Raw genomic sequence first — 25,425 nt, 5'->3', positions numbered from 1 at the left:
CCCAAAAAAAAAAAAAAAAATCAGCTGATGATGGATCTAAAGGGAAAATTGCATTTCTTCTTTCTGCAATTTGTACCAGAACGTCAAGAATGTGCCGTGGATTCTGTGAAAGTTGTACAACTTCACCAGGAAGAAGAAACCACAGCTCATGCACAGAAATAGCAGCTGTGTAGAGGAGCTACAGACTACAGTGCAAGAACTAAGATAATTTAGTTGTAGTCTTTATACACTGAAAAAATAAGGGACAGAAGAAAAACTAGGCAAAAAGATCAAAACAACAATAGGAACAAAAACAGAAGTTGATTTCAACCTGACTTCCCAATTTTGCATAGGTGTTGGGTGTTTGCACTTCTTGAGTCTTATCTAGGCCCATTGGTCCAGGCACATTCCTGGGACAGTCAGGTGAGTGCCTTGCATCTGCCTTACCTTAATTGTGTGCTTAGATAACTCCTCCTCCCACCCCAAAATTTTTTTCTTTCTTTTGTGTGTGTGTGTGTGTATGCGCATGTTGTCTTGCACCTTCTTATCTAGGCCCATAGGTGTTGGGTGTTTGCACTTCTTGAGTCTTATCTAGGCACATTCCTTGGATAGTCAGGTGAGTGCCTTGCATCTGCCTTACCTTAGTTGTGTGCTTAACTCCTCCTCCCACCCCAAAATTTTTTCTTTCTTGTGTGTGTTTGTGTGTCTTGCACCTTCTTTCCTTTAAACGATTTTAGTTTACTCATTATAGTACTCGGTCTCATTATATTGTTCTTTGTTCCTGAATTGGAAATGCAACATGACTGTAGTCTTTGGACATGTTATTTGTGATATGTGTGTTAAGATTTGCATGCCCGTGCTTTGAACCCTTGGATCGACATTGCCAATTACTCATATTATCTTTGTATGGACTATTGGACTACAAGTGTATCTGCTTTCATGTTAGTTACTTTTTCGTTGATCTTCTTTGTACATTGATCATCCTTCAGACAGTTTTAGTTTACTTATCATAGTACTCGGTCTCATTATATTGTTCTTTGTTCCTGAATTGGAAATTCGAAATGACTGTAGTCTTTGGACATGTTATATGTGATATGTGTGTTAAGATTTGCATGCCCATGCTGTGAACCCTTGGATCGACATTGCCAATTACTCATATTATCTTTGTATGGACTACAAGAGTATCTGCTTTCATGTTAATTACTTTTTTCGTTGATCTTCTTTTGTACATTGATCTTCCTTCGGACAGGCATTGCGCTTACATACTGGAGGCTATTACAGCTTTAGCTGAATTGGGTGTTTCAGCCAAGGATATCACTTCATTATTTCCTCAGGTTTGTGGTGATATTATTTTCATGTGGATCTTTACAGCTGTCTCTTCACATTTTTATTTCCTTTTAACAAATATTTCCTGATTTGAAAGCCTTATCCATAACATCTCAAAATTTTGTTAGGTCTATAGGTATATATTATATATGTACAGGATTTCAATACTAAAACAGATAAGCTGTTGACTTATGTCCAATGCATGTATTTTAACTCTCTATTCATCTTTCTAAACTAACCAACTTGAAGTAGTGGGGTTGGCTCTGTTGAGTGTTGGGGCTGCTCATAGAAGTGTACAAGGGTAACGATCCAGTCCAGTTTGGACTCAGCAACAAAGATGTTTGTTACAGATGAGCTAAAAATGTGTCAAAAACTGTTGGGCCTCTGGGTGCTTAAGCTTTCCATGGGTACTCTTACCAAAACACCCTGATCTGTTACTCTACTCGCTACCTACATGATATGTCACATATGCATTTGTAATGGACTTGTTTCGTGTCCACTTGACACTGGAAAGTATCCAGTCTCAGTATTGAATAGCCAACTCATGCTGACCATCTTCTACACTTCTCAAAGCCTGACACAGTCCATGCTTGAGTTGTGTTAGCTTGGTTTAAGCTATTTTAGTCCTGTAAATCAACTGTCATCTCTCTACGGTTTGAGCTCTATCACTTGTTTAGCCTAAATATAATGCCTATATTATACCAGTAACATCAACCTAACCTGAGCCTGATATTTCTCGTTGTTTCTTTTCTTTAACTTTGTGATTGCATTAAAAATCAATTATTCTTTCTCTAGTTTAGGGAATGAGTCTGTTTTATTGCAATGCCTATTGCTAAGGTGTGAAATGTTTTGAGTGTTCCATTGATGGCATGCTTTTTACTGATAATTCCCAGACACCAAATAGAAGTGGGAGGCCTCCATTTGATCATTTTGACTCTAGCCGTTGGTTGCAGGTAAATATAAAACAAATTTAATACTAATTCTTTCCATTATCTTCCATTGTTGTCTTCATACTTTCAAATATTTGTTCAAACTTTCCCCCATATCATCTCATCATTGGGTTTTAGGGCTCATTACATCTTGAATTTGCACTTTATGATTCATGATAATTCAATTTCAATTGTTTTCTCCAAGATTTAATGGTATAATAGCAGAGGTCAAGTTTCCCTAGTTGGTTTTTTTTTTTATTGCTTTTAGCATGTAAATATTCAGCCTGGATGCCCTCTACCCTTTTCCTTTGGTGTTTTAGGATGCTCATTTTGGATCACCTGGTTAGAGAGCAAGAAACTCATGAGTCATGATAGTGGATTTTGTTTTCAATCTTTTCAATCTGAATTCTATAAAGCAATTTGATCTTCCTTTTTACCCACTCATTCACTCTAGCAGTGGTGACACTAGTGAAAACATCAAGTCCAATTCATGGCTCTGGAGTCTATGAATCACAATAGATCAGCTATGCACCTTGTAGCAATTTTCATAGTTTGTTTGAAAATAAACAGTCCTTGGGTAGGAAAATGTCCCAGCATAGTTTGAAAGTTGGTACCCAGTCTATCACTTTTTCTTCTTTTAAGTCAACGATTACAGAAAAACTCCTTGAGAAATACAATAAATAAAGTTGGCTGACTTGGTCATTGACTTTTTTTTTTTTTTTTGAGGGTGGGTTGGGTGGGTGTGGGGGAGCATATGTTCTGAGTTTTGTAAGGATTAATCAAATCCTATAGTCATTTGTTTTTAAACCAGAGAGCATTTAATGTCTGGCACATCTTAAAAAATTTGGAGTTTTCTACTTCAGCTGTTCATTAACCTTTTTCTTTTTCCTCCCTTGTATGCAGCGGTATGTTGAGGCCCAGTGTTGCGTTGCTTCAAATGACTACAAAGGTAGAATGGTTATCCTCTTGTTTGGAGATAAAATTTTCTTTTAATTTTTGAGATGTTGTCATCTTTATCTTCTTTCATTTCCTGTAAAACACACTACCAAATGTGGAACCAGGCAAACAAAGGATTTACTGTTTTTGAGCTTATTCCTGAACTGCTTTCAGTTTTCACCTGTCAAAAGGTGGAAGATGATTGGATTCATGTCCATGAGATTAATATTGTAAAACTGCTATGTTTTAGGGCTTATTTAGGTTTTATAATAGTTCTTGTGCTTGTAAACAAGGAGATTATACTAAGGGTGGCCCACATAAGCTTGCACTAGCAAAGGAGATTCTGATGCCACCTTTAAGGCTTTAACCCACAACATGGATTTCTGATCAGATTTTTCACATCTTCTTTGTTGGAAGCTTCCTATCTGTTGGAGATTGAAGCATCTCCTTGATTGCAATGATCTTGTTGTTGCTGCCTGGCTTTGTAAACTTCTCAACAGCCGCCTCTTGGTCTTCAACTAGTAGTCTTCTTGGTAAATGACAAGAAGTGTAATTTGGTGAATTGACTTGATCGTTAGTTGTCTCTTTTTAATGGCTAAAGAGAGGTATATGAGATCTTATGATAAACAAGGGGAAGAATCTGAAGTTGTCAGAGGCTAGAGGGTTCTCAGAGTAGTATAACCCAAGGAAAAGAGTTTTTTTTTTTTTTTTTTTTTGGGGTGGGGAGAGAAAAATTTCAGAAGATCAACCTTATTCTATCATTGTCTGTATAAAAAAACCTAATGAGGAATAAAAGAGAAAAAAGGTGAGACAGTTCGTAGGCTTCCAAGCAAGTGTTAAATTGTTGACTCATGAGTCATGACTGTAGCAGCTACACCCTGGTTGTATGGCTCAGGCCACTGTAGCATAAATCCTGCCTTTGCCAATTATCCATGTGAAACTTAGCTGTCTTACAGGGATTAAATAAAGCTATTGAAAGAAAAAAAATGTGAAGGCTGGAGTTTTTTTTTTCCCTAATGGGGAGAATTTTGAGGAAATGTGACAGTTATATGGTACAAGATGGCCCTGCTGGTGATCATTGATGGTCCAACAATCTGGTCTTCTGGTCCAGCCATCAAGGTTGGCTGGTCCATGGATAGGTAAACTTTTTAAAATAAATTTTGTCCAAGGGTTGACCCAACCAGTTTGAAGTTTGGTGGAGGCTTAACTGGTTTGACCATCTAGACCAGACCAGGCTTCAGACTTACTGAAATTAACCAATTAAATGTTGTACCCCTGGCATAATTTTGAGTCTTGACACTTCAGTTGCTTGTACCAACTGTTTCATACATGCATGCCATAATCTACTGTAATTGACCTTTTATTTAGTATGTTACTTTACATCCTTTTTCTTCTATTCCCAGGTGGTTTGGAGCTTTTCACTGAACTGCTACAACGTTGTCCTAATAATGTACACATTTTACTTGAGATCGCAAAGGTTAGCTCTAGTCACACTGCAATCAATGGAAGGTTTTTTTTCAAATCTGTTGTAACCAGGGATGCAACTCATCCCATATCTAGGCTCAACTTTGAACCAAAATGAGCTGGGCCATGCTGGATTTAGGTTCAATTTGATTCAAGATTTATCAATTTCCATACCAGGCTCGGATGTCTTGCATCCTAGTCATAACTTTTATATTTCTCTTTTTCAATTGTTTTCTCACTTCCACCTAAACATTTATTTCGGTCCGATTTTAAGTTGGTATTCTTGGTTTTGTTCTCCCATGCTTGAGGAAGTAGTATCAAGCTGTTATCATCGTTGAACATATAGGAATTAGGAGATGCATTATGACGTTGTATGTCCACCTTTTTACTTTTTCAGAGTCCCTTCTTGATGAACTTTCTTTCTGGGAGTGTTTCATGTACGGTTAGCACATATTTATGTTTCTAATTGGTGGATAAGAGAACAGTCATCCCTTATTCATTTATTCTATCCTAATGAGTCTGGAGATCAACCTTACAGTACAAAATGACGAGAAAAGTTGATATTAGTAGTTAAATTTGAACCACCACCTGAATAACACCTACTTCATGATTCTGTGAAAATTAAGGACCTATAAACCTGCCTTAGTGTGAGGGCAGGCCTCGGCACAACAGTAAGGTTGCTCCATTGAGACCTGGTGATCACAGGTTCAAATTAGGATACAACCTGTCCGCGAGGCGGTGATAAGGTTGCGTACATATCTGCCCCTTCCCAGATCCTGCAGTGGCGTGAGCCTTGTGCACTGGATATGCCTTTTAAACTTGCCTTGGTTGCATATGGACTTTGAGAGGTGACTGGTTACTTCTGATAACCGTTTAGGATGCAACAACAGAATTAGCCCATTTTCTAAGGTTGATTACTGGTTTAGAACTGAAAAAGAAAAAGAACACGAAAATGAAAAGAACTCAATTCTTTCATGGGTGGCTTTCTGTTCTAATTTGTGTTGAAGCAGATTTTTTCTGGATGCATCAACTGAATAAGAACCTGATTAAGTTATAATCATCATCTATGTTTAATGGCATCCTTTGGAAAGCAATGCACAGAAAATTGCCACTAGTTGTTAGTGATCGAAACATTTCATGTTCATATCTGAGTGCTCTTTTTGTGTGTCAATTGATGCTGTCATGAAACCAAGACCTGAAACCAATACCTGCGATTGTGAAGAGAGAGAGAGAGAGAGAGAGAGAGAGAGAGAGAGAGAGAGAGAGAGAGAGAGAGAGGATAGAAGAGAGCAACAGAGGAGAATTACAACCTGCCATGATAGGATTCAGTGTATCCTATTGTGGCTTCCTCCTTTATTTATAAACCAGCAAGTAGAGTCTTAGTAGGAAACCTACTAACTCTCCAACACCTAATTACAATCTAATACAAGGAGACAATAAAGGAAAGTAAACACTAATACCAGCGATAACTCCTAAACTGAGACTCAACTTAGACTTCTCCCACTCTTGACTTAACACTAACTCTCCCCTTCATGGTACAATATTCAACAAACTGCTAAATTGAGGGGAAAAAAAAACCGTTGCTTTTTATTAGGTAGTCCTGAGTTCTAACTAGCTAAGCATTTCCAAGTATTGTTCTATCTGACTTGGGGCTTAAATTGTATGTGAAGGTCGAGGCCATTATTGGAAGAAATGAAGATGCCATTTTGAATTTTGAAAAGGTGAGAAGAAATATTACTCATTATGACCCTCCCCAGACCCCGCAATGGCGGGAGCCTCGTGCACTGGCACACCCCTCTTTTTTTTGAGAAGAAATATTACTCATATGTAGATGGCAAAGATCCTACTCCTGAAAATTAAGGACCACTGCAGGCTCGATCTGTTGACCCATACATTGTGACCTACATGGATGAATATGCAATGCTTCTAAAGATGAAGTCTGATTACTCCAAGCTAAACAGGTTGGTGCATGATTTGCTGAATATTGACCCTACAAGGCCAGAGATCTTTGTAGCTCTCTCTGTATTGTGGGAAAGGAAAGACGAGCGAGGAGCTTTGGCTTATGCTGAGCAGGTGAGTGTTTTTTTGTTTTGAATTAATTTACTCATTGTTTCTTCTGACATTTATGTCAGCACTAAAATTTTTTTTTCTTAACCAGAGTCTTCGAATTGATGAGAGGCACATACCAGGTTATATAATGAAGGTAATAAATTCCATTCATTAAGAAAATGGATGATATATTTCTTTTTGCAAATTTCATGTATTTTATTTCGGATAAATTATTTGTAATTGAATCTCATTTGAACACCGTGACATCTATACACTTTCAGGGTAACCTGTTTTTATCACTGAATCGACCAGATGCAGCTGTGACTGCCTTCAGGGGAGCTCAAGAGTTACGGCCTGATCTTCGTTCATACCAAGGTATGGGTTATGAAGAAAGCCATGTATTCACGAGTTTGATTGATTATGTCTTTCACCTGCATCCATATTACACCAACCACTGCTTTGTATTTCAATGCTTATACTTGAGAAATGGAGAAATAGAAATAAACAGTGGTTGTTTTACTGGAACTCATGTTGGTTTCAGGCCTAGTTCGTTCATATTTGTCACTCGCTAAAGTCAAGGAGGCCCTGTATGCTGCAAGGGAGGCAATGAAGGCAATGCCTCAGTCAGCAAAGGCACTTAAATTAGTTGGTGATGTGCATGCTAGTAATTCTAGTGGGAGAGAGAAGGTTAGTTACAGATAATATCTGAATCAAAATTAAGTAAAAATTCATCTCCATAGAAGAAATTATTATCAAAGATTATTCAATTTGGACAGTTCTCTTGGATCTTGGTAACCTGTTTGTGAGATATCTGGTGATTTGTGAGATACTGACAATGTGGTAATTAAAGGTGAAATTATATAAACTGAGTTGCTAAGATGCCTCAACTCCTACTTGTCCATTACCCCCCGCCTCCCAAAAAAAAAATTCTACTTTTCACAGTTGGTTCTTCCCCCCTAGTGTATTGGTCGGTCCATGCTAGAGAAGAAGCCAACAACTCCCTATTTCTACACGAGAATTGCATTGACCTTGTCTCTTTAAGTGCTGAAAATTTACTCATTGCATTTTAACAGATGTATTATTTGAACCGATTTTTTCTTTCTTGGATAAATGAATATTTGTTATTGTTTTCTTTCTTGATTTCAAACAATGAACTTATCAGTGAATAATTTCAAAGGTCCAAAGGATGATCAGGATGTGCGATTGAAATGGCTTCTCGTTTTGTATGTGAATTTAAAGATCTTCTAATACTAACATAGTGCATAGAAATTGAAAATTATGTTTTTTTTTTTTAAATACTTGCATTATGCTTAAATATAAGCAGATATAGTAAAAGCATCAAGAAATAGTGAAATTGCTAGTTCCATGAAGTAACCCATTTTGTCATCTCCCTACCCATGAGAAATCTTGTATTTGTGTCCATCTATCTGAATTGTAGGGACTGGTTTCCTTGGTCTAAAGTGGTAAAGAGTTTTTCCTAATTTTATGACAGGCCAAAAAGTTCTATGAATCAGCCCTCCGTATAGAGCCTGGTTACCTTGGAGCTGTATTGGCCTTGGCTGAACTCCATGTTGCTGAGGGCCGAAATGGAGATGCTGTATCACTTCTTGAGAGATATCTGAAAGACTCGGCAGATGATTCCCTTCACATCAAGTTGGCACAAGTATTTGCGGCCACAACTTTGCTGCAAGAAGCCTTATCACATTATGAGGCTGCACTGAGGTGACCTTATAGAATTTTGTTTTGGTTCTTTCATCTGAGTAGGAATTTTGTGCATAACTGTGAGCTGTTTATCCAAATATTTATGACAGGGCAGCCCTCTCTTTGCTACTGACCATTAAAAAAAATCAATTTTCTTTTGGCATTCCAGGATAAACCCACAAAATGAAGCTGCAAAAAAAGGTTTAGAGCGTTTGGAGAAACAGATGAAGGTTTGTACTTTGCTTGCACTAGTTTGAATCCATGTTTCAAGGACTAATTTTATTTCCTCCCATTAGGGCGTGGATCCAGATGCACCTGAAGAAGATGAAGAAAATGAAGTTGATGATGCTGACGGAGAACAGGAGGAAGGTGAACTTCTATGAGATTTGAGTAGCTCATGTTTCTTCCTATTCTTAAGCGCATTTACACCCTTGATTCACCAAGATTACTTGGCAGTACAGAAGATGCCTCTGAAGTTTGAAGTTTGGTTACTTTGGAGGATTTATATATTGCATAGCCATGCATTGTGGATCCCTGTTGATAGCTGAGAAATTTTGCATGTAACCATGAGATAGGACCTTTGGACAGGACCCTAAACTGTACGATGTAATTTAAGGATAATTATGATGATTATCATAAGATTAAGATGATATACTGGAAGCAGCTTGGATCGTCCAAAACCCTTTTTTTTTTTTTTTTTTTTTCTGGGCAGTGTGATGTGGACCCATAAGGCGAGTTAGGTGCATGTCTAGCAGATCTGCTAAGGCTTTAATCGAACCAAGCCCTCCACAATTTCAAAGTCTCCATGTCAAATAGCCTGGTGTTCCCAGCCGGTTGGAATAGGTGGATCATTTCCTTTACTTAGAACTGTAGTTGGAGAATTTCCTGCGTCATACAGCTCCACAGTCAATTCTTTTGGTGTCTCGTCTTAATACACAACATCTAACTGAATGAGATATCTTGTAAGTATATCCCATTTTTAGGGTTAGGATGTACAACGGTTTGGGCAACCCTGTGTCCCAGCCATACCTTTCATTGAACAACTATAGAAAACAGAATTGGAGTCTGGAGTTTGGCATTTTTGTTGCTTGTGTATGTAATCACTATATTGCCATAAGCATTGCTGTGGAATAACTTTCCAACATTTCATCTTTGCTCTGAAGTTGGAACTTGGGATAAAGTATCATGATCTCCTACACAGTAGTTCTACAAAATAAGCAATCCCTGAATGAACAAACCTGTTGCAGCCTAGTAGCAATTCAGATGGTATGCTGAAGTATTGTGGATATATAGATAGACAACAAGCTTCCATTCTCACATGTGAAGTTTCAGCCTAATTGGAGTTTTGCTTCTGTCACATTATTCTTCTTCATGGTAGAATAAGGTTCACCATGCAAAGATCTCTTAGTTTGCATGGCCAAGAAAACTTTTTCCATAATACAAATAGATGGATGAAGGTTGATGATAAGTTGCAACTGTTGAGGGGCCAGGAATCTGCTGAGATGGTGGAGAAAGCTAAAGGAATTTATCCAATTTGGATAATCTTCACCTTCCCTCATGAAAATATTCCAGTCCAACTCAAGAGAAAACAAGCTACCAAAAAAAAAAAAACTTCATACTCCTAAGTCCTAACCCGTCACTCTGGTTTCCAAAATGTTCTTGGTTTTAAAGACTTCAATGCTTTCACTCTTGGAGTATGGATTCAAGGATTGAATTTTGCCAGAATGTCACCCATATCAGAAGGATTAAAGTTAACCTAATCTGAGCTTCCATTTCTTATAAGCCATTTGTTGATGCTTTTAATACTAGGGTTATCATATCACAACCAATAGTAGAAATATTTTTAATTGCTATTGTATTCTTCTTCTCTTATTAATGAATTATTTTATTTACCCGAAAAAAAAAAAGGGGGGGGATACATATAACCCACATGTCTCTGCAACATGAAACGACAGAACCTTCATTTGCCTCCTTTTAAATCCTGACTCAAGTCATTCAACAATATTTTAAGAAGTTGTTGTTGGCCTTGTCCATGATTTTGGGCCATCCATTGAAAAGCATCAAGAACCCAATTAATATAATATTTGGAGATGCAACTACACTAGTAACAAGAATATTATCATTTATTTAATACTAAAAATAAAGTAATGTAAGCCTAAACTCATTAAACCTAGATGGACCATTGGTAAATAGTTGTTAAACCATTAGAACTAATTTCTTGATGGAAAAGAAGAAGAAAGCTTATTTTATTTCTTGTCCTTGAGAAAGAGAGATTAAGAAAGGAAAGGGTCACAATATAACAAAATGATCTTATTGTAACCAGTAACAAAGCTTGATCTTATATCATCTCAAAGCCAAATGGCTCCTACACTTCTCAGCAATGGTACTAGAGAACCTTCAAGATGAAGCTGCATTATTTCTTTAGTGGAAGAAGAATTAGTAGAGGATGTCATTAGCCTACCCCCTATGAACACAGCAGGTATTGCAGGAGTGCATCCAAGGCTTTGGAGAGCTCTCTCTATCTCTCTACCCCTTGGGTCCTCATCAAGCTCATAAATTGCAGGGTTCACACCAAGCTCACGAAACAAAGCCTTGATAGTATGGGACATGCAACATGAATTATTACTGAAGATAACCACTGCCCTTTGAGAAGCCAGTGTTGTCAACCTCTCCATCTCAGTATTGAAAAAAATGAGAAGGGAAGTGATAGATAAGAACATAGAAATTAGAAATGAACTATAGAAGAACAAGTAAAGGTAGAGGAGAAGGTTGGGTTGTGGGAGATGAGTCTCCAAAACACTCATTTATATAGAGACATAAGAAATGCTATTTGCATTGTTCAAACAAAAAGTGAATTGTTCCCCTTATAAGATATTTCTGTTTGGATTCCCTAACTGCTCTTGAGATAGTGATGATTTGCTTGACATATCCAACAATCATGAAGCTAAGAGTTCGTTTGGTATCGTTTCTGTTCCAGAAACGCCGTTTCGTGTAAAAAATGAAAATTTCAGTTTCTGTGTCAAAATGCAGTTTTAAACGAAAAAAATGGTGTTTCAAAATTTCAGATTTTTATCGGGAACTTTTTTTTTTTTTTTTGTAAAATGGAACGAAACTGGGAAGACGGAACTCCAAATGGAGTTCCATCCAATCTTGTTTTTTCAGTTTTTTTTTTTTCACTTTTTGTTCCAAAAAAACAGAAACGGACCATAAGTGCACCAAACAGAAGATTCAATTTTTTCGTTCCAATAGAAGAAAAAAACTCCAGAAACGTTTTTTTAGAACGATACCAAACGGAGCCTAAGAAAAAGGCAAGGTTTGTATTGTATGGCCTCAACTATGGAATGAATTGAAAGAAACTTTATATGAATTTGGAAATAAAAAAGAGCCAAAACCCTAATTAAGGAATGAACACAGCAAGGGTTGTAAATTCTCTATCTCATGAATAAAAAATATGAAGTGTGAACTCTGTCAATTTTTGTTTTCTATTTTTACTTAGTTGTGTAATTTTTTGTAGTTATCTCTTTAAAAGGAACAGTACTGAATTGACAAGGTGGTGTCTCCGGAGGTGGAAAAACAGATGGAGTTTGTCCAATACAGACTCACCTTTTCTCCAATGATTCCCATCCATTTCAAGACAAAGAAATTAAAGCCAAAACCAAAAGAAGGAAGGGAAAGATGTAAAAGTTATTTTATTTTGGGTGGGGGTGAGGTGGGGTCTCCAAAACCAAAAGATGTGAAGTTTTTTATTTTTTATTTTTTATTTTTTATTTTTAACCTGCATGGGGCCTCTCAACAATTTGAAAGATTACTGGTGATGCCAGCAAGGGAAGGTAGGCATTAATGTTTCACCAATACTATAACTGGTTCTTTTTATTGCAAACCCATAATTGATCCATCCTGAGAAATATGCATGGCTTATTGTTGGGGATATGTTGTTTTGTATTTTTTCGTTTGCATTTGTGAAGAATTCTTTTTAAGATTATTTGAGTATTTTGGTAATATGTGCCTATGTAGGGTTTCATTATATATTTGTAGCAACATGATTTTGTAAGTAATCTGAGAAAGTGTGAAGATGAGCGGCTGTAATTCTGTTTTCCATTGATAATGAAGCTGATCTCATATCACCGTGGACATCAAAAATTTTGCTGAACCGCATAAATCCATGTGTTACTTTGTGTGATTGTTTGTTTGTGATTTTTATTCATTTCCTACATTATTTTAGGGTTTTCACTTTCTACACTCATCAATTCTGTAATATAACTATGGATTAGGTTCTTAGAAACTTCTAATAAACCAAAGAGGAAATTACACTCCCCTCCCCTGTATGTTTCAAGTATTACACTTAGACCCCATGCGAAGTTTGAAATTACAACCGCACCCTATGTTGTTAACTCTGTTAGAATCAAGTGTTAAATGTCCTTTTTACCCCCATCCCCTTTGTCTAAAACTCAAGTCTTTCAAAGGTCCCGAGAAAAAGACCGCTGCAAAACTCTGTCTTCGTTCCCAACGGTGGCCGGCGAGTCTTTTAATGCACCATGGGTAGGATGTGCATTGTACACCATTTTGTTAAGAATCTGGAGCCCCAAGCTTATTGTACGCCATTTGTTATAAATTTGGAGCCCCAAGCTTAGCGCTTCACCTCCTGCGACCATCACTCGGATGAGAGCGTCATAGGCTTCTACGCCTCATGCTTGCACGAACGCCATTTTCGATCTACCTACGGATAAATGAAGGAAGAAGAAGAAGAAGAAGGTTTGAAACTCTGAGCCTTCAACCAAAGGTCGCGTTGATAGAAATGAGAAGTGAAGCAGAGAAGAGAGAGAGAGAAAGAGAAAGAGAGAGAGAGAGAGAGAGGTTCTCTGTTTCAGAGTTCTTCCGAGGTATGCTTCGTTGTTAACGTGACCATTAACTTAATGAGGGAAATATGATTGACCATTAACCCAATCACTGGAATAAACCCTCCTCCTGTTTCTTTCCCAACTCCGTCGTTGGAAAAGGACTGTGTCGAGGATACCATCCGGGGTACCCATTGCGGCCTAAAAGCAAATACCAATAAGGCATGACAATATACCCATTGCGGCATAAAATCAAACACCAATAAGGCATGACAACACATGATCGAATCCACTTCGCTAAGACTAAAAGCAACTAAGATATGCAATAACTTTTGTTCATTTTACCTGCATTTTATCAGGGTCACGGCTAACCAAGAAGGAGTCGGCACCCAGTCGCTCAAGCACTTCCTTCTCCTTACTAGCCCACTTGCTGATCACCGAAACCTTAAGTCCAAAAGCCTTACCAAATTTGATGGCCATATGACCAAGCCCACCAAGGCCAACCACACCCAGGTACTTTCCTGGTTCACTGAAGCCAAAATACTTCATGAGATTGTAAACAGTAATCCCAGCACAAAGTAATGGTGAAGCTGCATCAAGAGGCAGGTTGTTGGGAACATGAAGTACATAGTGATGGTTTACGACGACCTTATTAGAGAACTCACCAAAGGTCGTTGAGCCATCGTAGAAGAGAGAATTGTATGTAAGGATAGGTTTGGGGTAGTAATTCTCCAAGTCTTGGGCGCAATTGTCACAGGAACGACATGAACCGATCAAGCAACCAATGGTCCCGAGAAAAACACCCTGCAAAACAATCGCCTGAGGGAGTATTAGAGAGGCACACCAATATGCAGAACCCTAAAATCCAAAATCTCAAGTTCATAAACCCTAAATCTTAATCGATTAATGGTTTCCTCATGGAAGAAGATGACAATATGTGTTGAGGGCAAATAGGTCATCTCCATTGGATTAAGGGTATTTTGGGGTTTAAAGCAATTTTGTACAACATGATTTCTCACTTAACGGTTTCCCACTCACGATCAGGGTATGGTTGATAGAATCTAGAACTTAGAAGGGAAAGGAGTGTAATTTCAAACTTTTCAAGGGAGGGTTATGCAATACTTGAAACATACAGCAGAGGGGAGTGTAATTTCCTCTAAACCAAAACCTAACCTGGCCTATAAGGGTCATATACCACCAATACCATTATGTAACCATTAGTGCTAGTGCAAGAGGGGAGGGGGTGGGTCTACAAGGTGATATGAATGTGTTATTCTTTCCCATCTTCCCTTCTCTAAAATCCAAATTCTTTCCATTATTATTGATAGAGATTGATTCCCATAGAAGATAAGTTCTTGATGCTTGGACTATTCTCATTGTCAGCACTCAGCACCCAACCACGGCTGTTTCTACCTTTCTTTTGTTCTTTTCAATCTTTTTGTCTAATTTGATTCATATGATTCCTATTATCATTTTCATTCATACATTCTTGTAAGTAGTCTACTTCTTAAGTAAGGGTAAAAGAACACTCTCTGGTCGCACAGTCCTTGTTCCGAGATACACAAAGGGGGCCAAAAGATACCACCACCCCTTTGAAATACAAAAATCTCATTCCTTATTGATACTCATGTGTGATTTCTCATTGGCCCTACGCTAGTACAGGGCCACACAACCAAGGAATGTTATTTTCCACATTAAATAAATAGGAACGAATCCATCAAATACCCAAATGAGATTAGTCAGCTCGACATAGATCTTTTGATAAGAAATTTCGACTGGTTCAATCCACCATAGCTGAGCACAATGAATGATTCTTTTCTTTCATGGGGGACTCAAATTTTTTTCCCCATCTTAACTTGTATTTTTTTTTTACTGATCCTACAACGGCATGGATCAAATGAGAACCATTCAACTTTTACCAAAAGTAGTGAGGACTGAATAGCACTAAATACCCCTATGTTTCAAACCATGAATAATAGTGGAGAGAGTTAATTAGGCACTGATAATCCAATCATAACATCACATCATCATTGATGAAGTAGGTAAAAGAAAACTTTTATTGTTAGGGGGTAATGGGTGAAGAAGAACTTAATCCTCGAAACAAGTGGTTGAATCATTATGCCAAGATTATTTGTCGGTCTAGATGACAAAAAGTTTAGGTCCTAGTTTCTCTTTATGGTGATGAATCTCTTCATCAGGGAGATTTGAACCCTCTGATTAGCATTTTTTACCGTGTGCAATAAGGAGTGAAAGTTAATGATAATACAGGAATTTAATCACATGCTCACATCACTAAGTGGAGCAAGATTCTTCCTTCTCCACAATGAACAAAAATTTAATTCAAAATTTTATCTGATAAAGTTTCGCATGAAGAAAAATAAATAAATAAATAGATTGAACTATTAGATTAGACCCACCTAAGAGTGGAGTTTTTGGATGACAATCCCATTTGGTGTGGGGCTAATTTGGAGTTAGATGAGACAAAAAGAAGATATTTTTTTTCATATTTTGAATTGGTATGCATGCAACCTCCTTAGTTGATCTCTCTTAAATGGAAGAGGGTAATCCATCACGTTGTAAAAACGAGGAAAAGCATTACTAGGAAGACACTCAAGTCATTGCTTAGCGTAGGAGAAAGAATCACTATTCTATATACTTATATAGGTTTGCCTCTTATTTCTTTGACTAAGAGAATTGAAAATTTTGATACCTTTTGAAAGATCACCATATTAAGTTGCCCTTTTTAAAAGGATCCAGTTTTGATTCTCCAGCCGTTATTGAGTTGATGTTTTTGTTCCTAATGTTTTTTTCTTTTTCTTTATCAAAAACAATAAAGTTTTTTATACTCTTAATTATCATGAAACACTTTGGCCGAATGCCCACCCCTTGGTCTGTAAAGTTAAAAGAACACTTCCATTCAGGACAAGAGAGAATCATCATACTTGAAAGTTGATATTGAAATGGAGATCAACCTCCCATAAATACCCTTTATTAATTTTGTTTCGGACATATACCTTGCGGTCCCAAGCTTCCAAACTTCATCTTTCCTTTCATATGGCAAAGCTCTCTCTCTCTCTCTCTCTCTCTCTCTCTGTGCTGCAACACCTATGATCACCTGGGAGCTGAAGTACTGGTGGTACTCCTTTCGACCATAACCCCATCAACTTCCACGATGTCATCGCCGGCGGGGGACACCTATGAAGCCCTGGCTTCTTTGGAGAGGAGCAGCCATATCCAGCTACTCATGGTGGTTCATGATGAAGGGCGTGGTAGGGGTGATAGAGATGGTAATGGTGGTGCTCATGCCACCATACCCCATAGACGGTGTGAGATGGGTTAGGATGGTTACATGTTCCTTTTTGTATGAGTAAACATCCATGCAAAGAACCACATTTACTTAAGACTATTTTTTTCAACTTAAGGAAGCATAATAACTCATACAAATCCATTTCATAAGAGGAAGATATAAGGTTACATAGATAGCTAGCTAGCTAGCTAGCTAGTAATTAAAGAGCTATGAAGAACATACAACTACTACTTAGTACAAGAAAAGGGTTCCATGCATCAACTAGCACTCAAATCTATATATGGTGAGAGAGAAAACATATGTTTTTAATATGGTATCAGAGCAACGAACATTTAAGACATAGCTTGATAGGGCTTGATCAATGGAACAAGAGAGCCACTAAGGTGGAGTGTCATGACTTCATTTGTTGATCCCACCAACTTACCACCAATGAACACAGCTGGAACAGGCGAGCTACAACCCATCCTCTGGAGTGCCCTCTCCATGTCCCTTCCTTCAGGGTCTTGATCGAGCTCGTGAACCATAGGGCTCACACCAAGTTCATGGAAGAGAATCTTGACTGCATAGCACATACAACATGTGCTCTTACTGAACATCACCACTCCCTTCTCTGAGGCCAATCTCATCACCTTCTCCATCTTCACCTAACAAAGAAGCTCTTGAGTTCTCTCTTTATCTTAAAGGAGTATTTAATTTTATTTTTTTTTGATTTCTCAAACTCAAACTTCCAATGCTTCTACAAACCAATTGGATCGAATTCAAAGTTTAATTTCGATCCAATGGTAGAGAAATTCTTGGATTTGTATTGGAGATTGAGTTGAGAAGAACCTAGAGATAGAGCTCAATTTATAGGGACAGGGAAGAGGATGGACTACTACTTGACTGAACCTTGTTCATCCAAAGACCATTCAAAAAGAAAATGTACTTTGTTGGATGCCCAGAATGACCCTGATGGTTTTCTTCTTTCTTTTCCAAGGAGTGGGAAACTTCCTTTTCTTATCTCAGTGGAAATGTGGAACCCAAACAGCCCAAGTTGCAAAATTATACCTTTTCTCCTCAGTGGACAGGCAGGAACAGCATAGTAAGCTCTCCTTAAGAACCATTGGATTAGAATTTATTATACCAGTGCCAAGTGATTGATAATTGAGGCAGAAGATTCCAAGGATAATACCTATCCCATCCACGGTCATTTAGAGCACACAAAGGGGTATTTCAGAAAATAAAAAGAAAAGGTGTTGAGCACCGAAATCAGACTCAAATATTCTTATCACCTTAATTAGACTTACAAATTATAACATGATAGGCCCTAACCTCGGATTCTGTGGATCTCACATCAAGAAAAAAAAAATTCCATAGTCTTAGATTCTGTGGATCCCACCTCAATAAGGAAAAATTCAATTTGAATTGATTAGCTTCATCATGACCATCTATGCATAATAGACTTATATATGAAAGTGGATCCATTGTTCATATGATCACCTAGTCGTACGAGTGAGCATTCCACACCTATCTTTTTTTATTGTAAAAAATGACCATCATCACTCATGTAATGATAGGAAATAAGACATGTTTTGGATACTTATCCATACGACCAGGTGATCATACGAGCGGATCCATTCTCCTTATCTATAATTGTAAATTTTTAACATAATAGGGTCCTCTAATTTCAGATGGATCCCACATCTAAAAAAAAAAGAGAGTAAAGAGTTCAGTTTTTTATTATGACCATCAGATGCATTATTGGACTATCGATGGCTGTAAATTGTTAACAGATTCTGTGAGTTTCCACATATGGAAAAGGAAAAAAGATTCAATTTTTTTTCTTTTATGAGGTTTGATTGCGACCATCTGATGCATAGACTTATCATCTATAGCTACTTTCTACCTGGACCAATAATCCATTTATTAGCTTTTTTTTTTTTTTTTTTTCTTTCTTTCTTTATATGTAAAATATGAATGGGATATCGTTGCTTTTGAGGGAAAGATGGATAGAGAGATTATAGATTAGATACCACAGAAAACCGAATACATATCTTGTCTCTTAAGAAAGAAAAGAAAGTGAAAAAGCTTATAAGAATATAAGAAAAGTTGTAAGATTCTAAAATAGAAGTTGGCTGGCTTCCTTTCACCTTCTTAGAACACTTTTTCATCTCCAAATTCTCTATCAACAAAGATTGTAATCTACAAAAGGAATAGCATTCACAAGCCTCTGATTCCCCATGTCGTCCCCCACCCCACCTCCCCACCTGTTTGGGGCCGTTGGCTGCCAAAAACGCATGAGAGTTTAAGGTTAAAAACTAGCATATTTACATTTTTTATGATATGCTGTTCCGGCTGATTCCCAGCAAGAATTCTAGGGTTCAGGCGATTCTGACTGATTCCGACTGATTCTAAAAGAGATTCAGATCAGTATCAGTAGAGGCCCTTTTTTTTTTTTTTTTTTTTCAAGTTCAAGTTCAACGGCATGGCCATTTACATGGTAGACTCACATGGGGTCAAGTATAGATCCACGAAGGAGTCAATAGGGACCCAATGACACACTTCTTAGAAAGCAAGGAAATTGTGCAAAACAATCACTAATGCACAGGAAAGGAGTTGATCAAGTGACCAACCCTCGAGCAGGTACTCCACTGAGTACTACTAACTGCCAGCTAAGGCCTAATTGTGCCAGAGGTCAATTCAATTCTCAATTCTGATACTTTAAACCTTGTGCACCAGCCTCCGTTGAGCCCTGGGATAGGATGGGCTTAGGCGCAAGTGCCTCTACTGCATTGCACACTAACCAACTGCGCTAAGCATTTAACCAAGGGTTAGTGTCATATTTTCTGGACATGTTATTTACCTCATTATCTAGAAATTTTGTTGAGTTAAACCAATCAAACATCTCCCCATGTTGTAATCACAATTCAAGGAATTAAGATCGAATTAACATAATCGGAATCAAACCTTCTCCTATCCCAATCCACCCCATTTACAATAGTCACCCTCTCGTAGATAGGCAGGGGGAGTAGACTGGAAAATAATAGAGCTTTTTTTTTTTTTAAACCCTAAAAGGATTTTATTTCCTGTTACTATGTTTAGTGAAATATAACGTTAGTCCATGTGACAAAGGACTAACTGACCATCTCGTTGATACAATTTCAACTTTAAACGAGTAGAGGAAATAGTTAAAATTACAAAAGATACCATTTTGTATTTCATATATATTCATTTCCATTTGATGGCATTTTAGTAAAATTATTAAAACTTTGGATTAAATTTGAGCAACTTTCCTTATTTATTTTAGACTAAAATTTGACCATTGAAATATATGTGGGGTCCTTTATCACATGAATTAATTCATGTAATTTTTTTTTTTTGCTAATGACGGGTATCCAAGTCGAAGGCCTAACTAGTCCTGCAAGCCCATACTGACCCCACAACCGCATGGATCGGGTCATATCGGGGTTGAATGAGAATCATTCAATTTTCACTGAAAACAATGAAGAGCACTAAACACCCCCATGTGACGGTGTGAGTGGCCCAAGGTGTGCCTAGTGAAAGTCGAACTTAGGACTTCCGAGTTTACAACTTGTACCAAGTTCGTTGCTCACCAACTACACTACTCCTTTGGGTTTTCTAGGGCTTATCATTCATCGATTATTCTAAAAATGCATTACCGAAAGAAAAAGATAACATGGAAAAGAATAATACTTACACTATAAAGCTTATCATTGTCAAATCTTTATTGGGTTGATGTATATACCGTATCTCCAGATTCTCCACATCTATTCAACAATTTTGCAAGCCTCACAGACGTGTGGAAGGATGTCACTCTTCCCATCATCCATGTGATATTAATCAAACCCTAAATTTTTCAAAAAGTAGGACCCCATATGTCAATGGATGGATCCGTTTTGTGGTCCTAGGATATATTGGAATAAATTTTTGTCTGCCTTGGGTTCTTTGATGTCAAGTTCCTCTCCCCATCCACAATAAAACACACCCTCAAAAACAAAATAAAATTCTTATACTGATATGCCCTTCATGACTTATCCTTGAAAAGCTAGTAGATTAACCCTCAGATCATTTGGGGTTTGATTTTCATTTCCCAACATACCATATTTGCATTGAGTAATGTTTAGAGAATTTTATCACATTTCTATGAATGATAAGCTAGTTTACCTGTCAAACTCCATGAGGAGAGAGGTATCGAAAGATATTTTTCATAATAATATTTTGGGAGAGGATTCTCTAAGCAAGCGGCAAAAAAGAAACGTGCTATTGAGGCATGATAAATGATCGTACATAAGAGGGTAGTGATGTCATTTTATGTCGGAAAGAAGAGAGGTTGGCATTGAAGTGATAACGTATCTTACCCAGTGTTTTAGAAAATATTTTTCTCTAATATTTTTTAGCAAAAAAGATTTCTACTTGGTTGCACGCCCCTACACGTGGAACATGAGTGCCAAAGAGATCATCCTGCCCCTAGGTAGATGCTTGTACGATTCCCCGTACTGGTCCCTATTCTGGCGCAATGGCCACACGACTAGATAGTGATCCCCAAGCCCTTTTTATTATTATTATTTTTTATTTTTATCCATCCCTTGCATTTTATTTTAAGGATATCTTAACACGTGGTGATTTGATGTTGTGATTGATCTTTTTAATGATCATTAACTCTTGCCAAGATTTGAATTTTTTTTTTTTCAATCCAGAGAAATAGATCTTGCCCCAATTTGGTATGACTCAATCACTGTTCAAATTTAACTCCTCAGTAGTATTGAGCACGGAACACAAAGGGGACTCCTCTTGAGGCCAGTTGTTGCATAAATGATGCAACTTCAACTTGGCAAATCAGCGTCTCGTCAGAGGCATCTAATAAAAAATCTCACCCACTTGGCAATAAGAGAGCCACTGTAACCAGCCATGTCTGCTTGAGTGAGAGAAATTGAAGATGTTTTCATCTTTATGTCTTAGGATGATGTAAGTAACATGATCACGATATTTTTTAGGGCTTGGATAGAACTCATTCTTAGAAGCTAGTCTATAGGGATACGATGTCCAAGATCTTATAAGTCTCCGATCCATATTAGGTTAGTCATTCACATCTGACATGGATCAATTTCTTTCACATGAAATCCCAACACAATTGGCTCCCAACCATACATGGTGCCACAAGCCTAAAATTTGGATAATGTGGATAAGTTTATCCAACCAAAATGGAAAAGTGCTTTCTAAAATGATTAATGGATAGGGTCTTTGGCTTTGCTTAGTTGGTTTAGGTTTTGTCTGTTGCATTTGTTTCCTTTCGTATTTAATATATTTTTCATTCACTCAGAAAAAAAAAAAAAAAAATATATATATATATATATATAATAAGGAGTTCATCAATTTTACAAGGTTACTAACTTACTACCGTGGATCGTTGATGTCCAAGGTGAAATTAAAACATTTACACCAAAAAAAAAATAAATAAATAAACTAAACCTAAAAAAATGAATTTTTGTAATTATTATCTAACATTATTATGTCACTAAACCTATATCACTTTAAATTTGATTATTAAATTGTACATTACATTTCATACAATAAAATAAAATAAAAATTGAATCTAAGAAAATATAATTATTAAATATAATAAGAAATGTAAGTATGTATTACCAAATGACCATAAAATTGATGCTTTGCTTATTTTTGGATGGGAGGGCATCACAATACATTTTTAATTGGAAACTGATACTTGGATTTTATATTTTTTAAAGCTTCAAGCTGAATAGGGGGCCCATAGCCAAAGAACCATGTGGATCAATCCAGCTAGGCGGCTGATCCCACGGCCTCTAAGCATTGCTCTTAAAATAATTATGGAGAAAAAACGTTACCCGATCGTGTGTTCCTGCATCGAGACACAGGGGTAATGAAATGACCATCCTGCCCGCTATGTTGGATGTTTTGATGCATTCTCCCATTTATCCCCATGCTGGAACATGGGTCACACAATCAGATAGCATTCCTTCTTCCGATAGGGTTTCGATTGATTTGGGGTGTAAACTGTACCCAGCCCATTTGACAATAGCCCATCTGTTGAACAGGCCAGGTTTGGGCCTGTTAGGTGGGCCAGACTGGAAATTGCCACCTTACCTGAATTGAGGTAGTAATGGATTGCAAATTCGAAGAGTTTAAATAAAAATAACTTTGCTTTTGGGCCCTTTATGCCCACTGTCACCTCCGGTTTGATAAACTCTTGGGATGGGGAACAAATCCTTTTTTTTTTTTTTTTTTTGCGACGTACAAAACCGTTGCTGCAATCCATTTTTCGGTCACCGACAAAATATCCTTGGCGGAACATATATCCATCACTAAAACTGTCATCGCACATGTTAGCACTGGAAAAGTGCTTCCATCGAGCAATTTATCTTAGGTGACGATACAAAAATGTCCGTCTTCAAAATTTTTTTTCTCAGGCAACAGTCTTAAAATCCATCGCTAATAACATATTTAGGCGACATTTCTATTGTTCATCATTAATATGTTTATCTTAGCCGACGGTATATTTTTCGTAATAAATAATAATTTAAGCGATAGACTTCGTAATTCCGTCACTAAAAACTCTCTTTTGTTTTTATTTTTATAACAAAATTCGTTTTAAATTTCATATGTAATTACATTCATACACGGTTCATTTCACAAAAATACACATCTAACATTAGAATCAATACATTCATTTAAATTTAAAAAATGTACTACAAATGCATTCAAAAAATTCATGTTATGACAGAACGCTACAAATTAGGATATGGGCCTGAAAACCCCAAGCCAAAGTCAGCATGGCCCATATTTCATGGGTTTGGGCTGAGATTTCAGCCCGTAAGCCAACTTGGGTTGAAAAATCATGGCACAAGGTTGGGCTGGGTTGGTGAAGTCTGAGGCATGGGTTTCGGCCCAGTGTGTATTTTTTATTTTTATGTATAATAACACTATTCCTCTGGGATTTTTTTATTTTATTTTATTTTATTTTTTATACTTGGGTATTGCTGGTCAGACTGCACCTTAAGAAAAGAAAGTGAATAATAAAAGAGGAAACAGTAGGCCATAAGTCCATCACTCTATTCCTTCATTGCCCAATCCCTTGGCAGAATCTTAGGGGGAAAAAATATCTTGTCACATTCTGCCCCCTACTCACTGTTGCCATGCACCATGTACATGTAATGTGTTCTGATTTTCTTGTGCTTAGAAAGATTTATCATTTTCTGATGGATCCATGGAACAATATTTTGTTTCAATGATCCTAAAGTGAGCACTTGGGTTCTCCCAATAACTTAAAAGTGTATTGGCAAATGTGTTTTGGATGACGTCTCGCCTTAGCAGTCATAGGATGTTGAGATTTGCGAGTTATAGAGTTTTATGGTCGGTCCCATATCAGTTTGTTTAGATCCTTGCAGTGACTTTATATACTTGAGGAGTTTTAAGGTTTTGGGTTAGACCCTTCAACATAGTATTGGAGGCCATGCATGTCTCTTTGTAATTATCCTCCTTCCAAATATACCGAAATTACATGTGAGGAGTGTTAAGAGATATAGAGTTATAGTCTCACATCGGTTTGTTTAGGTCTTTGATGCCGTTACATATTTATACACTTGAGGAACTCTCTCTCCACCTAGTGCCTTAAGGTTTTGGATTGAACCCTCTGACAAAGGTATGGCAGCTTAGTATGTACCTTCAATTTATCCCATTCCAGTTTTAACTGATAAGCCCTTTAGCTGTGGGACTCTACAACAGGAAAAGGAAAAGATGAGAGACTATATAGCTTGCTTATGCCATATATATTATTTATTGTCTGGACCCATGCATCAATTCTTTCTCACGCATGCTACGTAAGAATAAGAAAAGAGTTCAACTTTATATATTTTGCCTTTTGGGAAGAGAAATGGGTACCCTTTCTTTCCTCCATGTGCTAAAAGTGATGTGCCTTAATGGAGCATAATTCTTATACCAAAGCATTATAAATCCACAACTCCTGCCTATGGACTAGGGTTTATGTCGGCAATAATGCAGGTGGATCTTAGGTTGAGGTAAGCTAACCTGCAACCATCTCTCTCTCTCTCTCTCTCTCTACCATTGCTATCAAATATCATTTAATGGAAGCTGAAACAGCAAAAGGAAACAACCTTAGATATGGTAATAATTTTAGTGTTCTATGACATGACACACTCATAGAAAAATACTTCTAGAGCACCTTTGTTATTTCCATTTTGGAATACATTTCTTTAGGGTTATGACATTTTTTGGGCTCTAACTAATTCGTGGCTATCCAAAAGAATCCTAAAAAGGCAAAACAAAGGGAACATCTCCTCATGAAAACATTATTCCAATATTAGTAATCGCATAATTTTCCAAATATTTTATTAAAAATAGGAAAAAAAATTTAAATATTAGTAATCGCATAATTTTGGTCAACTGTGATAGTGCCGAGAATGGTCTCGGTATTGGTGCATCTATTCTTCCAAATGAACTGATGACTTAGCCTGCATTTGGTATGCATTCCAAGGAATCATACCAAACATAACCTAGTCTTTTACACGTGATTTTAAATATCTGGAACGAATATCTATTTAACATATATTTATCATCTCATTTTCTCAATCTCAACATTTTATGGGTTCCAGCTGGTACCCAACCCCTTATGGATCTCAGCTGTAAATCATATTTAAAGAGAATCAACTATACAACCATACTTTGACAACGTTAAGGATAATATAGTGAACTTTCGAAATTAAGGTTGTGTTTGATAAGAATTTTTAGAATGCATTAATTATACCTAATGCATATCAAACACAACCTTACTCATTTTGAACGTTGGATTGATATTGGTTGCACTTAAGTGTCCAACCAAACTACCACTTTTTTTTTTTTTTTTTTT

General features: G+C 37.1%; 3 protein-coding genes across 4 annotated transcripts in view; 1 reads left to right on the top strand and 2 right to left on the bottom strand.

Annotated features, from left to right (window-relative positions):
* LOC122058419 (anaphase-promoting complex subunit 7) overlaps positions 1-9,064 on the top strand; it is a 15,158-nt gene extending 6,094 nt beyond the window's left edge. For both annotated transcript variants that reach the window (XM_042621102.1, XM_042621101.1), the window contains 12 exons: positions 1,229-1,313; positions 2,199-2,258; positions 3,138-3,183; positions 4,574-4,647; positions 6,305-6,355; positions 6,507-6,707; positions 6,793-6,837; positions 6,965-7,058; positions 7,225-7,370; positions 8,176-8,405; positions 8,554-8,614; positions 8,681-9,064. In XM_042621102.1, the coding sequence (XP_042477036.1) occupies positions 1,229-1,313; positions 2,199-2,258; positions 3,138-3,183; positions 4,574-4,647; positions 6,305-6,355; positions 6,507-6,707; positions 6,793-6,837; positions 6,965-7,058; positions 7,225-7,370; positions 8,176-8,405; positions 8,554-8,614; positions 8,681-8,767 (1,180 nt within the window). In that variant the 3' untranslated portion in view covers positions 8,768-9,064. The remainder of the gene's footprint in view (positions 1-1,228; positions 1,314-2,198; positions 2,259-3,137; positions 3,184-4,573; positions 4,648-6,304; positions 6,356-6,506; positions 6,708-6,792; positions 6,838-6,964; positions 7,059-7,224; positions 7,371-8,175; positions 8,406-8,553; positions 8,615-8,680) is intronic.
* A 1,546-nt stretch (positions 9,065-10,610) lies between these two features.
* Positions 10,611-11,145, bottom strand: LOC122057449 (monothiol glutaredoxin-S7-like). The gene has a single exon (XM_042619560.1). It carries the CDS (start codon positions 11,102-11,104, stop codon positions 10,733-10,735), a length of 372 nt encoding a protein of 123 aa, XP_042475494.1. The 5' UTR covers positions 11,105-11,145; the 3' UTR covers positions 10,611-10,732.
* A 5,498-nt stretch (positions 11,146-16,643) lies between these two features.
* LOC122057451 (monothiol glutaredoxin-S9-like) lies at positions 16,644-17,359 on the bottom strand. Its single transcript, XM_042619562.1, has one exon. It carries the CDS (start codon positions 17,162-17,164, stop codon positions 16,859-16,861), a length of 306 nt encoding a protein of 101 aa, XP_042475496.1. The 5' UTR covers positions 17,165-17,359; the 3' UTR covers positions 16,644-16,858.
* Positions 17,360-25,425: the final 8,066 nt, after the last annotated feature.

This window comes from Macadamia integrifolia, chromosome 12, assembly GCF_013358625.1.
Source record: "Macadamia integrifolia cultivar HAES 741 chromosome 12, SCU_Mint_v3, whole genome shotgun sequence".
In the NCBI taxonomy this organism is placed as follows: domain Eukaryota; kingdom Viridiplantae; phylum Streptophyta; class Magnoliopsida; order Proteales; family Proteaceae; genus Macadamia; species Macadamia integrifolia.
Note: the sequence above shows the minus strand (reverse complement) of the source record. Positions and strands in the feature narration are given on the sequence as shown.

Excerpts from the sequence above, each read along its gene's own strand:
- LOC122057451 (XM_042619562.1), bottom strand. The coding sequence starts at position 17,164 with ATGGAGAAGGTGATGAGATTGGCCTCAGAGAAGGGAGTGGTGATGTTC.
- LOC122057449 (XM_042619560.1), bottom strand. The coding sequence starts at position 11,104 with ATGTTCTTATCTATCACTTCCCTTCTCATTTTTTTCAATACTGAGATG.